Source organism: Dipodomys merriami, unplaced genomic scaffold (assembly GCF_024711535.1).
Source record: "Dipodomys merriami isolate MVZ:Mamm:240054 unplaced genomic scaffold, mDipMer1.0.p SCAF_6, whole genome shotgun sequence".
Lineage (NCBI taxonomy): Eukaryota > Metazoa > Chordata > Mammalia > Rodentia > Heteromyidae > Dipodomys > Dipodomys merriami.
Genome location: NW_027206179.1, coordinates 13,170,617 through 13,186,639, shown reverse-complemented (window position 1 = coordinate 13,186,639; position 16,023 = coordinate 13,170,617). Strand labels below are relative to the sequence as shown.

Below are 16,023 nucleotides of genomic sequence, written 5' to 3'. Positions count from 1 at the left end.
CAGTGCAGCTGATGGGCCCCCTGCTTTATTTTCCACCAGCTTTCCACTGATTCTGTGCCTTCCTCACACCTTCCAACTCAGCTGTGCATATGTATACACAATATATGAGGTAAAGAATACAGAGTCATCTAAAAACGCTGAGGTCCTTTGTTTCCTTGTCTTTGGTGTTCTTTTCAGTCTGAATATTATTTATGCACATAGGAAGAGGTGATTATTACAATTTGGTGTTTTTCTCCAGAGGCTGACCTCGTTTGGTTTCACCATGTGTGGGTTTTGTGAGTCCTGTTTACTTTTCATACCTCATTGTGTTTTGTCATTTTCTCTGCCTCCCTTTCTTTGTATTGTCTGTGACTGACATTTTTTTACAGACTCTCTTAAAACTGATCAGTCAGGCTAGTATTTATTGAAAAGAAACAATAGTCTTTGGCACGTTTTCATTTCCACTCAGCTGTGATCCGAGTTGCCAGGATGTGGCTGTTGAAGTCCTATAGGCCAGTGACTCAAGTGCCCAGCCAGTGTGCTCTGTGTTCACTCAACTCAGTACCATTCTTTTTCCTGAAATTGGTGTTGCTCCATCGTGAGTAACCATGGCTCAGCCTTACACACTGAGAAGCGGTTCATTGAAGACTGTTGCATCTCAAACAGGCAGCCTTGTGTTGCACTCGTGTGTGTGTGTGTGTGTGTGTGTGTGTGTGTGTGTGTTGCTTGGCTGTAGGCGTTCCCGTGAGCGGCGTGAGGTAAAGGTGATGTCAGCAATAGAGTCATAAAGGGGGGGTGTGTGGGCAGGCAGCAGCGGAGCTGGGGTCTTCTGACCAGCTATGCGTGTTGCTCCTGAATTTGAAGAATGTCTGTGCGACACCATTCCTCCGATTCTGCCCTGGGAGAGCTGATTCAGGAGCAGGCTGGCCCAGATGTCAGAGAGAGTATTGGATCAGGTAGAGCAAGGCTGACTCGCCTCCTCTGCAGCAGGGGCAGGGGCAGCAGAGCTGGCAGGCCGTGTGCCACCAGCACCGGCACTGACCAGCAAGCTCCTCCCTGTCACATAGCTCGCTTTTCTTCTTAGGCAGGCTTCCTGTTTCACTGGAGCGTCGTACTTGAACTTCTGTAGCAGGTGGTGTGCACATGAAGGGGTGTTTACTTGCCATGTGTTTGTTTCTGTGGATGTTTTGGTTGATTAAGGGAGTACGGGGCCTCCCCAGATGACTCCCACGTAGTTTCTCAGTAGATTTGGATGCCCTTCGTGTTGTCTATGGTAGTGGTTTGTTTCACAGCATACACACCTGGTGTGCGCTGTATGTGTCAGGCCCATGTTTGGCATGGAGTGTGGGACCTAAAGCTAGCTGTGGCAGAAGGCACTTGTGGAAGAACCAGAGTTGTGTGTGGAAGTGTTGTCTCTCAGGACAGGTGTGTCTGTATCTCTGTGGTGCATTGTTGTTGAAAGTGAGTTGTGGGGCTGGAGGTGTGGCTCACTGGTAGAGTCCTCGTGTACTTTGTGTGGGACTGAGGGTTTGCTTCCCACCACTGGAAAAACAGTTGTTTGCAGAAAGCCATAGTACTCTCATATTGAATTCAGAGTGTTCCTGACAAATTGAGGCCTAAGTTGGTTTGGAAAGTTTTTGTTTTTGTTTTTAGCTTCCTTATTCCTTCTACCTTGAGTAATGCTTTTGTTGTTGTTGTTGTTGTTGGTCATGGGACTTGAACTCTGGGCTTGGGCACTGTCACTGAGCTCTTCAGCTCAAGGCAAGCACTCTAGCCACAGTGCATTTCCTGGAAAATATTTTATAATACAGAAAATATTACTGCATTTGCTCCTTTGTGCCATTTTGCTGAATGTTTTTTATTTGATGACGAAGTGAAGGATTGACTTCCTTTCTCCCCAAAGGACAACTTCCTTTCCCCCAATTTCCTGGAAGTATTGTAAGAAAAGGTAAGCAAGTGTGATTTTAAGTGCTGGCAGTTGAAGCAAAGCAGCACAAAGCCAGTTTTTATCCTGCCACTTTCTGTGACTGTTAAAATTGTAGATGAAAGTGTCATTTTAATATTGTGCTTTTTCAGAAGTTTATGTAGTTTTCTGATTTTGGATCAGCCTTTCTTAATTGGGACTTAGTTTTCTGAAGACAAAATTGGGCTGTTTGCAAAGTCTGTTTGCAACAATCTTGTGTCTGGAAACCTGTGAGGACCACTTTGTTATCATCCAGACTTCATCCCTAGTGGGGCTTATGTGCTACATTTCACTTTGACTTATAGATATTCTTATTGTGCAAGTGAAACCAAGGTCAGCTTCTAAGTGATATTTTTAGGTTGCCTTTCTGCAGATAAAATGCTTTTTATTGTCACAGTCTTCTCATCTGCTTCCCTGGGAAGAATAAATGGCCATCAGTTGCTGCCCTCTTGTGGCTGGATTTAGAAATGTTCTTGTGAGTTCATTATTGTCTTTCTGCTTTTGACTTGAGTATGGTTTCTCGTTTTATTTAATTTCTCTTTGGAGACGAATGTTTTCCATGGTTCTGTATAAGAATCTTTAGTTGGCCAGGAGTTGTGTCACATGCTTATAGGGCTAGTAGCTAGGAGGCTGAAGCAGGAGGATGGCCAGGTCAAGGCCATTCTAGGCTACATAACAAGATCCTGCCTTATACAAATCAATCAACCAGTAGAGAGAGAGAGAGAGAGAGAGAGAGAGAGAGAGAGAGAGTGTGTGTGTGTGTGTGTGTGTGTGTGTGTTGAACTCTCACTGGGCTTCATACTCTAGCTTTTTTGCATTGGTTACTACTCTACCATTTAAGTCACCCCTCCAACTCCAGCTTTTTGTTGGTTAATTGGAGATGAGTGTCTCAGATTTGTCTTCCTGGGCAAGCTTTGAAGTGTGATGATCCTCAGATCTCAGCCTCCTGAGTAGTTAAGTTATAGACTTAGCCACTATTTCCAAACTCCAAAGATTTTAATTGTGATTTTATGTATTATTTTTGTAAAAATACTATACATTATTCTTGATATGTACAGTTTCATGGAAGGTGTGTAATTGTTACTTAGCATTTACTTTCTGTGTAAAACTCCTAGGTTTCTAGTGTGTTTTATATGTTTGATACATTCCCAAGCACATAATAGAGACTCTCCCCATTCAAGGAGAATGGGAAGTCAAGGAGGGAGAAACAGCAGACCCTCCTGATAAATTCAGGAGGAGGCGCAAGGATAGATAGAGTGTGGTCAGCGGTACAAAGTCCCGGTGGTTACAGGCAAATATCATGGAATCAGACAGTGGTAGTTGTTTTAGGTGATTATTCCTAATGTTCTGACTTTGATCCTCAAATTTTTGGATAGCTCATCATCTGTTGTACAAGATTTGGGAGTTGGCTGGCTTGAGCCGTGACTCATACCTGTGCTGAGCAGTGCCTCTACAAATGTAGAGGGGGGACAGTCATTCATTCACAGACCCACTGACCTGAGTGAGCATGTGCCCTGCCAGTTCTTCCATTTGTCGTCTTTAAATGTTTTCTGCTTACTTTACACAGAAGCGGCCGTCGCTTTCAAGGCATGAAAGAACAGAGGTAGATGTAGGATGATCTGACGGGGAGAGGAGGGTCCAGGTAGTACAGAGCCTGGCTCAAGTGCCGTCTCTAGTGTGTCCTGGCTGCAGCTCATCCCTCTTTGCTGTGGGCTGACTCTGGGTATGTAGGGGGGGGGAAGATGGTTTTCTGGAAGCACCCAAGGCCTAGGGGGTTCTTCTTGGTACAGATGCATATATTGAACACTCTGATTCTCTGAGGCTACTTCACACACAAATGGGCTATCCCCCCCAAATGCTGGCCTCCTGGCCTGCTGTGGCCTCTGACTCTCTCCATCTTTGGGTGTGAGTGACGAACTCCTTGTGTCCAGGGCACAGCACATGGGACAAGGCTGGAGTCAGGTTGTTAGTCCTCAGTACTGGAGATGTTTTTAAGTTTTATGTCATATAAACATGGGCCTCAGCAAGTTGGAGGAAAGAGCTTTCGTGCTGCAGTCATAGGACTAGGACATGAACCCTTGTCCCCTTCCATCCAGGCTCTGTCAGGCAGGTCGGCCACTTTGCTCCTGCGAGCAACAAGCAGCAAGCAGCCTTCTAGCCCTTGGGTTCACTCTTGCTTTGGTTCATGTTTGCTACAGTTTGTCTTCTGACTCTTTAGCTCCCTGCTCCTCTTTCCTCCTCCTGAAGTTGTTCTTTATTATATTGTTTTACCTTCTGCCCAATCTCTTTGTTGGCAGTGCAGAGTAGTGCGGTTGAGTCTTATTTCGAATTTCATCTGCAGTTGGCTGGTATGGTTTTTTTGATGCCCTCATTTTGTGACATGAGGACTGACTTTGACCCTTTCTTTGTGCCTGAACTCACTCTGCAGGGTCTGCTAGTGAGTGCTCATGTCCCTGTTACAGTTAGCACAGTTACCTGGTTCTGAAATGAGAACAGCATTTACTCAGCAGATGCGTGAGCTGCTGGAACCCACCAGTGCCAAGCCAAGAGGGCTCCTGCTCATGAATCAGGAAGCTCAGCTGAGGAGCTTGCAGGCACAGAGGCAGGGAAGAGGCCACCGTGCCATGTCCTGTACCCTCTGTGGGCACTGTGACACAATGAGACCTAGCTCAGTGTAGTTGCTTTCATTTTTTTTTATTTTTAGCAAATTTTGGTCCCTAATTCAAATAGACTAAGAAAGCCATTATGACACACAAGGAAATTTGCATATAGTTTAAACATTAAATCAGATCAAGAAGTTATGATCTTGTCAGATGTGCTAAAGACCTGTTAGGGTGTCCCTCTGACAGGATGGGAGTGCTGCAGTAATAGTGGCTGAAACAGTATTGCTTCTGGCATTTGTTGTATGAGGCTCAGGAAAAAAAGGACCTAGAATACTAATGCAGTAATACTAATGCATAGAATACTAAGAGCAGTACACAAGATCTGTTTCCCCATATAACTGGATTGCTGTATTGAGTGGGGAGAGGACAGCGATAGTAGAAGACAGGTATGATACCATTTTCACACAGATCAGGAGGGGGCTATCAGCAGACTCTCTCCTAAGGAATTGGGAGATATGGGAGAAGTGACAGTTGAAACCAGAAGGAGGGAGTCTGGGATCCAGGACACTGAGTCAGGCAAAGAACAGAATGGACCACTCTGTATTTACAGAGTGTTATGTGTGTATCCTGGCGAGCAAGTACAGTCTTGGTTGGGAGCAGTACACCCCTGTTCTTCTAACATGAAACATTTTTGTGGTTTTCTCCTCTTCAGTTCAAGTTTTAGCTGCACGAGAATCTGAGCAAAAGAAGGTCAGTGTTAGCAAGATCAGGTTGGATTTCTTAGGAAACCGAGGGTTTGGAAAACATTTGTTTTTGTCTTATTCTTTATTTTTAATCACTTGAGGAAACTTGATGGTGAGGCACTGCTGAAGATTTAGGCAAGAGGCTACGGTCAGGGTGGCATTCTGCAGGCTGGTTTCTGTGGCCGACAAGGGACTGCAGCTTCTGATCAGGCAGTTGGCCATACAACCCCAGGCCTGGGAGCGCTGGGTATGAAATTCTCCCAGAAACCCTCACTGTTAGGCGAGGACAGAAGTATGAGGAAAGAAGAGGGTCTAAAAGGAGACTGTGGACAGGTGCCACTGACCCACCAGAGAGAGGGACAGTGTGTCTCCCTGAACCATGGACATCCGTCCAGTGGGATTCTTGCTTGAGGAGGGATGAGGAAGACTTGGAAACTAAGCTCTAGGAAGGGTTCATCTGTCTGAGTGCCCGGGGAAAGAACGTGGAAGACCGACTCCCCTCCCTTTGTCCTCCCAAACCCTGTTTTTTGCTGTTCTGCCTCTGTAGCCCAGAAAACCAGTGATAGACAGAAGACAAACCCACAGACAGAAGCGCAGGATTAAACTGCCCACTTACCCTATCATTTGCCAGTGATAGATAGCCACAGAACCATTACACCACATATGTATTCATCCCAGAGAGCTAGTGTGAAAACACTGGCACGCCACACCATAGAGCCAGTGATTGACACCCTTAAAACTACTGGCACCCCCCCCCCCCCCCGCATACATTTATATCTGTACATACACTTATTATCTGCTTACCCAGCGGGCCAGCAAGATGTATGCATGTAACCCGGCTTTTGTTGAGTAGCTGCTGCTTCAGTAGGGTCTGTTGAGTGGAGTTGATCTCAATCGCTGTAGTTGCTGGGCCTTCTTTAGACCATGCCACTTTCCTAGTGTTTGCTTCTTTTCCTTCTATTCGTCTCCTGTGTGTGATGGTTATGTTATCTCAAGCCTTATCCCTACCCTACTCAGGTCTTTGTGTTTGCTTATTTCTTTATTTTTTAAAGATTATCTTTAAGTAGTTGTACAGAAGTTGCCATTTAACAAAGAAGTTTATAAATAGTATGAATTGTTATCAACCTTTCATCATTCTCCCACTGATTTAGAGAAAGCCTTTGTATCGAACACTCAGAATCTCTGTAGTTCAGAACAGTGGATCTCAGTGTCTTAGTATTACATATTTGTCAGCATTTTTCTCCAGTTATGTTTGGTAGTGTGCTGTATTATGACAATATGGAGCTATACATGTGGCTGAATGGCTGCATTCCTGAGCAGTAATGTCTCAGGCCTCCTGACTTGAAGTCAGGAGCACAGGGTGGACATTGAGTACAGAGTTGCAGGCAGAGGCTGGGTTCCTGAGCTCAGCCAGAGTCCATTGCAGGTCCTCTCCTGCCTTCCCAGGCTGGTGGTTTTGGTTGAGACTGGAGGATGAGTAGCCATAGTGTAGGGAGGCTGTTTTGCCATTTCTGGTGGTGTTGATCAATAAAACTTGTTTCTATTTCAGAAAAGCCTGTGTCACCCAAATCAGGATCATTGAAGAGCCCTCCCAAAGGGTTTGACACAACTGCCATCAACAAGAGCTATTACAATGTGGTGAGTAGAGGGCGTTTTCCCAAATCATGTCCTGTGTCCTGTGAGGAGGGCCTTCCTGTGGATGCACCCTGTCCTGTGTCCTGTGAGGAGGCTTTTCTATGGAAATGCAGCATCCATGGTCTCCAGCGTCCCCATCTGGTCTCTATGAGCTAGAACTAGTTTTTGTGGTGACCTTGTGTGTTTGGAACTGTGCCTTGACATGTAATTTTAAGATGTGAATGTGATTTTAAAACCATTATATTAGCATTGAGAATGGATTGTAAGTACTTTAGATCAGTAGTCTTTGTTATGTGTTGATAGCATGGAATTAATGACTGAACTTTTTTTTTTTTGGCAGTTCCGGGGGTGGGGGGGTGGGGGGGAATGGTGGGGGGAGTCCTAGGGCTTGAACTCAGGTCCTGGGCTGCTTTTACTAAGGACTAGTGGTCTTCTACTTGAGCCACAGTGCCACTCCAGCTTTCTCTGAGTAGTTTATTGGAAATAAGAGTCTCACAGCCTTTCTAGCCCAGGCTGGCTTTGAACCATGATCCTCAGATCTCAGCCTCCTGAGTAGTTAGGATTATAGGCATGAGCCACCCATGCCCAGCATGTCTGACCTTTATACATGGTGAAGACTGGCGTTTCTGCATCCTGAAGCTGGCTGCATTTTAAAACGTAATATAACCAGTTTATGAGATTAACAATAACTATGGTAATAATATAATTATTAAATAGCTGTGGTAATTATATATATATGTATACACATACACACATATACATACACACATCTTCTCTGTACCTAAGCAATTACATATACTTAGAGAGTTGAAAATTAAAAAAATTTTAAGTTGTTAGTATAAACTTGCTAAATGTTTGTTTTGAATTCTTTGGAAATGTGCATTTGTTTTGCGCCCCCTTGGTTTTTTATTCGTGAGCAGGAGGGGCAAAGATTTATATTTGCATTTTTGACATAATGGCAGCTGGCTTAAGTGAGTGTTTCACTTCTGTACCTCTATACCTTTATTAAGTGATGAGAAGTGTGGTAGCAGATTTGAATAGGACTCTTGCCAAATTGCTTCTTACTGAGCCTTGTGCCTTTTATCTGTGGATCCAGCCTTCCCTTAAGCACTGTCCAGGGTACTAGGAGCCTGGCAGGACTGTGGTCCATGTCCGCCTAGGTGAATGTGTGGATAAGATGGCCTCTTGTCTGATCTCCTGCCTTGCCATCAGCGCTTCCTTCTCTCCACAGCTTCCTGTCCTCTTCTTGTGAGCAGTTATTCTCTTCACAGCTTCCTGTCCTGCTTCTTATGAGCACTTCCACTTCCTTCTCTCCACAGTTTCCTGTCCTTTTTTTTTTTTTTTTTTTGGTCGGTCATGGGGCTTGAACTCTGGGCTTGGGCACTATCCCTCAGCTCTTCAGCTCAAGGCGAGTGCTCTACTGCTTGAGCCACAACACCACTTCCGGTTTTCTCGTGGTTTATTGGAGATAAGAGTCTCATGGAGTTTCCTGCCTGGGCTGGCTTTGAACCATAATCCTCAGATCTCAGCCTCCAGAGTAGCTAGGGTTACAGGTGTGAGCCACCAGCGCCCAGCTTCCTGTCTTCTTCTTGAGAGCACTTCCTTCTCTTCACAGTTTCCTGTCCTCTTGTGAGCACTTCCTTCTCTCCACAGCTTCCTGTCCTCTTCTTGTGAGCACATTTCTGTGCTTTGTGCTCCACTGCTCATCAGCAGCCTTTGCTTCCTTTCTTTGTATGGACCAGGTCCTCCTCTTTCTTGTTTTAGATAGTACTAGGGTTTGAATTCAGGGCTCACTCTGCTTGTTTGTCTGACTGGTGCTCTGCCATTTGAGCCTTCCTCTAGCCTTGCTTTTTGCCTGTTATTTTGGAGAGTGAGTCTCATGGACTCTTCTGCCCAGTCTGGCTTTGAACTGTGATCCTCTGTATCTCAGCCCTGAATAGCTAGGGCCAAGCTCAGACAACTAATTGCTAGACTGGCTCAGATTTCGCAATTACAGGAGATCTTGCAGTTATAAGAGACGAATTTGTGAATGAAGCATGGAGCTGCTAACTCAGGGCATGCTGTCCTAGGAAGTCATGTTCTGGCCAATGCTCTGAAGAGGTGGCTCTTGATGGAGTCTCATTTGGGTTGGGAGGTTGGCTAGGTGTGGTAGATTTCTCCCTATATTTTCAGATTAGGAATGTACGTTCTTGTGTAAGTGTCCTATTCCAGGGGAACTCCTTTGTGTAAAAGGATGAAGTGGTCTGAGGAACTTGTTCATCCCCCCTTTGTGTAAAAGGATGAAGTGGTCTGAGGAACTTGTTCATCCCCCGACGGTAAGGTAAAGCCAGGTTAAAGCCCAGGGTTGGCTGGCTCCCGCACCTACCTCATCCTGCAGCCTGGCTTCTTTGTACATATGGCACTGATGCATGTCACCTGTGGACCCGAAGCCATTCTAACAACATGTGCGAGGCAAGTGCTCCACCACCACCGACCTCTACCCCCACCTTGTCAATCAAGATTGTATGTGTGTAAACACATAGAACACACTTGCCATGAAGGCTGTGAGATATTTGTATAGTCAGGGATGTGGAGTGTCCCTTAAGGATGTTATTTGTAAAGCAAGGCCCTCCTGCTTTGAGGCTGATAGAGTTGGGGTGTGCACACACGCATGTGTGTGTGTGTGTTTGTGTGTATGTGTGTGTAGTGTGTTTTGCTGAGGCTATGGACCAGGCTGTGAGGCCCCATTGTGTAAGTGGACGAGCTCTCTGTGCCTCGTGACTTGAGGGCCGCCCACACTAGCTGACCCCTGTTCTTTGGCCTTTTCGGCACTGTGGTCATCACCACCTCTTCCTGCCCAAGCCCTGCCCCTCTCTTGGGTGGATCCCAGCTGTGGTGGGAGGGAGCACTGGTGTCCAGGCTGTGCGGCCGCATGGGGTCCTGCAGCAGCCAGCATATGTCGGAGGCACCCAAGGGAGGAGAGGTGATGGCAGGTGCATTTGGGTCAGGAAGGGTAGTGAGGCTGCCAGGGTCCCGAGGGCGGAAGCTTCCTAGAGGGCCTGGCTACCAAGGCCTGTGGGCCAGTCCTTAGGCTGTGTTTGTGTGCTTGCTTGCATGTGTGTGCCTTTTTTGGTGGGAAACGATATGGAAGTGGTCTTGAACACCTGCTTGAAAGTCGTATGTAAAACTACTAATAGTAGAAATGAAGCAGCCTAGCAGTGGATATGTCTGGATGGAGCAGTGGTTGTGGTGGCTTTGTGCCCCCTCTGGTGCTCTCTCCAGGGAGCTTTCTGTGTGCTTAGTGCTAGGATCACTGAGTGATGCTTTCCAGCGAATCTTTTCCTCCTTCTACACATGAAAACATTGCTTGTCTGAAGAAACAGCTCTATATGTTTTCACGTACATGCTAGGCAGCTTTGCTAAGGAGGTGTGCAATATTTGTAACTATGAAACTTAATTACCCTTTTTAATCTTATTTACAATATTGTAAAGGAACTTTCTTTAAATGTCGGTTACAGGTTGTATTTTTTTCTTGGCTGGAGGTCAGGTGGTTGCTTGCACCTCCCATTTTTGAAGGATCAGGTCTGGCTTAAAGTATAGTCTCTAGTGCTTGGGCTTATAGCACAGCCTGTCCTCTGTTCACCAGGCCTCTGACACTTGAGTCCAGTGCTTATATTCTAGAAGGAGAGCATTGTCATCATGGACCCAGCACCCAGATTTCCCCATAAAGGAATGAACTCCCTTCATGATCCCTCCCCTTGCTGGCTCCCACCCCCTCCCCAGCCATTCTCTCCATGAATTGACCCATTCAAGGGCAAAACCAGAGTTCATTTCAGGCTGTGCACTGGGTAGCTGCTTAGGAGGTCTCACTTCTTGGTGACTGATTGCCTTCTCCTCTGCTTATAGACTTCTGCAGACAGAAAGTAATCATGTCCATGCGTGAAGCTGGAGTTGAGGTTTACTCACCAGTGGCTTTCCCTGAAGTGTTGAAACTTGTGTTCAGATGGACAGGAAACTGGATGTTCTTGGTGTGTTTATCACTCCTGTACATTGTCTTCCTGTCATAAGTTCAGATTCCTTCCTTCCTTCCTTCCTTCCTTCCTTCCTTCCTTCCTTCCTTCGCCATAACATGCTTCCATTTCCTAGTACTTGTTTTGATACACAGTACTTTAGTAGTTCAGAGGAGTTATACTATGGAATTCCTCCTTTAAGTATACTCACCTTAATCAGTTTGTGTTGAGTCCTGTACATGTTATCATGTCTAGTTGTGTTTTAGATCTAGCTTCCACATAGGAGAGAAAACATGCGTTGTTTGCCTCTCTGTGCCTGGCCTATCTCACTTAATGTGATTTGTTGTAGGTCCATCTATTTCCCTGAAAATGACCTATTATTCTTTCTAATGGATTAGTAAGATTCCATTGTGTATATGTACCCTATTTATTAATCCACTCATCTGTTGTAATGGCATGTCAGTGGGCTGTTTTCATACCAGCAGGGAACATGGATGTGCTACTGTCTTTATGGTATCTTGACTTGTAATGTTCTGAGTATGCCCAAGAGTGGTATGGCTGGATCATAGGGAAATGCTTTGTTTAGTTTTTTTTTTTTTTTGAGGAACCTCCAGATTGGTTGTACGAATTTACATTCCTACCAACAGTGCAATGGAGTTTTTTCCCCATATCCTCAACAGCATTCATTGCTAGAATGCACAGAATTGGCCAGTCTAACTGGGATGAGACAGAATCTCAGCTGTTTTGATTTGCATTTCCTTCCAGGGATGATGAGCCTTTCCTCATGTGTCTATTTGTCACTCTTCTTTTTCTGAGAAGTCTCTTTTTAGCTCCTGTGCCCATTTATTGATTGGGTTAGTTGTGTGGGGGGTATTTTTTTCCATATACATTTTTTATTGTAAAAACACTGTACAGAGGGGTTACAGTTACATGAGTAGGATAATGAGTACATTTCCTATCAAGCTGTGCCCGTTTATTGATTGGGTTAGTTGTGTGAGAGGATATTTTTTGAGCTCCTTGTATAATTTGGATATTAGGCACTTGTCAGATGTATAGCTGGTAAAGATCCTCTACCAGTCTGTTGGCTATCTTTTTAGTTTAGTAACTGTATCCATTTTAGTTGAAGTCTTGCTATTTCCTGAGCCCCTGTGGGGTTCTTTTCCAAAAGCTCCTGCCTTTACTTATAAGCTTTCACTCATGTTTTACGTACTCCATCTTGCTGGAGTTTCCAAGTTTCAAGGTCTGATGTTGAGGTCTTTTAACCACTTGGAGTTGATACTGGTGCATGGTGACAAACAGGGATCCAATTTTAGTTTTCTACATATGGGTGTCCAGTTTGTCCAGTTATTGGAGACACTGTTGTTTTTCCAACATAAGTTTTTGGCTCTCTTGTTAGGTATCATACGACTTTAAGTATATGGCTCTATTTCTGGGTCTTCTATTCCACTATTTTGTTAGTATAGCTCAGTGGTAGAGTTTGAGGTCTGAAATCATGATACCACCAACATTGCTTTTTTTTTTTTTTTTTTCCCTAAAACGGCTTTGGCTGTTGGGAGTCTTTTGTTGTTGTGCATGTATTTTTGGATTGTTTTATCTATCTCGGTGAAGAACATCATTGGGCTTTTGATGGGGATTGCATTGGATTTGTAGATGGCCTTTGGCAGGATAGCCATTTTCACCATATTAATTCTACCTGCCCATGAACATGGGAGGTCTTTCCATTTTCTGATGTCACTTCAGTTTTTTTCCTCAGATTTTTATAGTTTTCACTATAGCGGTCTTTCACTTTATTGATAAGTTTATTTCTAATTTTTATTTTAAGGCTATTGCAAATTGAATTGTTTTCCTGATTTCCTTGTCTATCTGCATGTTGTTGGTATAACTGATTTTTGTGGGTTGATTTTGTATTGTGCTACTTTTTCAAGGTTCTTGGCTCTTGGAGCTTGGGGATAGAATCTCTAGGTTCCTTTAGATACAGGATCATATCATCTACAAATAGGGATAGTTTAGTTTGACTTCTTTCCTTATTTGAATTCTTTTGTGTTTTTCTCTTGCCTTGTTGCTCTGGGTAGAAATTCCAGTATTCAAAAGGAGTAGAGAGAGTGGACATCTCTGTTTCTGCCTTTTTTCTGTCTAGAGGAAAGTTTTACATTTCTCATCATTAAGTATGATATTGGTGCTGGGCACCAGTGACTCAACACCTGTAATCCTAGTTTCTCAGGAGACTGGGATCCAAGGATGGCATTCAAAGCCCGCCTGGGCAGAAAAGTCCCTTGAGACGCTTATCTCCAATTAACCACTCAAATCTGGAAGTGGCACTGTGGCTCAAGTGGTAGAGTGCTAGCCTTGAGCACAAAGAGGCTTAGGGATAGCCCCAGGTCCTGAGTTCAAGCTCCACAACTGACCAAAAAAAGTATGATCTTGGCTGTAGGTCTGTCATATATAGCCTTTACTATTTTGAGGTAGGTTCCTTCTATTTTTAGCTTCTTCAGAGATTTGAACATAAATGTATGTTGAGTTTTTGTCCAAGGCCTTTTCTGCATCTATTGAGATGATCATGTGATTCTTGTCTTTGGTTCTTGTCATGTGGTGTATTAATTATTTTTTTGTTTTTGTTTTGGGTTTGGTCGTGGGGCCTGAACTCTGGGCCTGGGCGCTGTCCCTCAGGTCTTCAGTTCAAGGCTAGCACTCTACCACTTGAGCCACAGCGCCACTTCTGACTTTTTTCTTTTTGCTTATGTGGTGCTGAGGAATTGAACCCAGGGCCTCAGGCATGCAAGGCAAGCGCTCTACCACTGAGCCACCTTCCCAGCCCTGTATAAATTATTGGTGCACAATAAATATATAAAACTAGCCTTGCATCTCTGGCATAAATCCAACTTGGATTGTAATGAATAATGTTTTTGATTAGTTGTTGAATTCTATTAGCAAATACTTTATTAAGGAGCTTTGCATCTATGTTCATCTGATAGATTGGTCTATAGTTACCTTTTATCATTGGGTACCTACTTCACTATTCTTTCTATTGTAATAAAGGTTCCTCTTTGATTTTGCTGCCTTTAATGGTGTGTCTAGGAGTATTTCTTCGGTTTGTCTCCTTGCAGTTCTGTATGCCTCTGTCAGATGGGTGAGACTCTTTGTTGAGGTTGGGGAAGAGTAGTGATTTTTTCATTTCTATTTCATGGAACAGTTTGGGGGGGGAGTATTGGTGTTGGCTACTCTTTAAAGGTCCATATAGAACTCAGCCATGAATCCATTGAGACCTGGACTTCCTTGTTGGGAGACTATTGCTTCTTTGGTCTCATTGCTTGTTACAGGTCTAAGTGGTTTCTATCTTCTTGCTACAGCAAGAAGGTAGCTCTTATGTCTCTAGGAATTTATACATATGGACCAGATTTTTCATTTTATTTTAGTATAGGTTTTAAAAGTAGCACCTCAGAATCTTTTGTATTTATCAGATATTGGATGTGATGTTTCTTTTTTCATCTCTAATTTTGTGGATTTGGATCTCTCTCTCTCTCTCTCTCTCTCTCTCTCTCTCTCTCTCTCTCTCTCTCTCTCTCTCTCTTTCTCACACTGTCAAATTGGCTAGGGTTTGTCAATCTTACTGTTTTTCAAAAAACTAGTTTGCTGTTTCGTTGATTCTGTGCATAGTTTTCTTAGTCTCTTACTTCATTGATTTCTGCCCTAATCTAGTAGTTTTGGGTTTGGTGTTTTCCTGTGAAGCGTTACTTGCACCATGAGGTACTTGAACTGTTCACCCTTGTTTTCTTTATGTACTTGCTTAGAGCTATGAACTTTCAACACAGCTTTTATTGTATCCCAGAGGTGTTTTTCTTTTTTGATTATAGAAACTTTCTGTTTTTTTTCATTATTTCTTCAGTGACTCACCTATTATTCAAAAGTGTGTTGTTCAGTCTCCATGTATTTGAGTGTTTTCTGTAGTATCTTTTGCTGTTGAGTTCTAATTTAATTCCATTGTAATCAGATATGGTACAGAGATATCTCAGTTCTATTGTATTTACTCAGGCTTCTTGTATGTCTGAGTATACTTTGGAGAAGACTCCATGGGCTGCTGAGAATATGTATTGTCCATTTGGGTTATTGTGTCATTTAATTCAGAGGCCACTGTTATTCATTCTCCCACTATTACTGTGTTGGGGTCTAAGTGTTTTTGTAAGTCAAAGATAAAGAAGGTTTAAGTGCATTCAAAGTTATTCTAAGCTTCTTTCTGTTGTAATAAAGGTCCCTCTTTGATTTTGCTGCCTTTAAAATTAGTTCCTTGTTTTAAAACTGGAGTATATACAACAGTGTGTCTAGGAGTATTTCTTCGGTCCTTTCTGCTTGCACTTCTGTATGTACTTCTGTCAGATGGGTGAGATTTTCTTTCTTGAGGTGGGGGAAGTTTTCTGTTACTATTTTGTTGAATAGGTTCTCAATGCCTTTAGTTTTGAATTTTTCTCCCTTTTCTATTCCAATTATGTGTAGATTTGATCTTTTGGCCTAATTTTCTTGTTTTTAAATGTCCTTTCGTTTGTTCTGAGGGTTTGTTGTTGTTGTTTTAATGTCTTTTGACAGTTTGTTCTAATTCCTCTGCTTTATCTTCAAGTCCTGATACTCTCTTTTCAACTTTTTTTGTCCTATTGCCTATGCTTTCAGCTGTTTTGTAATGGGGAGATAGAACTCTTCATGCCTCCTAGCTCTTTATTGAAGTTGTGTTTCATGTTCTTCATGAAAGTTTTCAGTTTCTGCTTCATGTTGATACTGCCTTTCATGTCCTGTATTTTCTTCATCTTGCTTTTTGTAAACTTTCAGTGTTTTGTAAAATTGTTTACAGTCCTGTTTTATCTCATTGCCTATTTCTCTCATCATTGCTTTAATGATTCTTTAGCTTCTCTTCTTACATCCTGTGTTGTTAGCATTTGTTTGTCAATTTTGTAATCTTTCGTTGTGATTTATGCATCTGGGTTCAGGGTTTGTAAAGGCTGTGCAGTGTGGGTATGGAGTTAGTGGTGATGGGAACAACAATATAAAAGCTTAACTATGAATTGAAAAGATTGGGGTTCATCTGTATGGAAAAGATACAAATTTATAGAGGAAAGAGAAAAAGA

The 16,023-nt window shown here is 43.3% G+C and overlaps 1 protein-coding gene across 5 annotated transcripts in view; it reads left to right on the top strand.

Annotated features, from left to right (window-relative positions):
- Arhgef7 (Rho guanine nucleotide exchange factor 7) overlaps positions 1–16,023 on the top strand; it is a 106,046-nt gene that overhangs the window by 57,661 nt on the left and 32,362 nt on the right. For all 5 annotated transcript variants that reach the window (XM_070002603.1, XM_070002604.1, XM_070002606.1 and 2 more), the window contains one exon: positions 6,838–6,926. In XM_070002603.1, the coding sequence (XP_069858704.1) occupies positions 6,838–6,926 (89 nt within the window). The remainder of the gene's footprint in view (positions 1–6,837; positions 6,927–16,023) is intronic.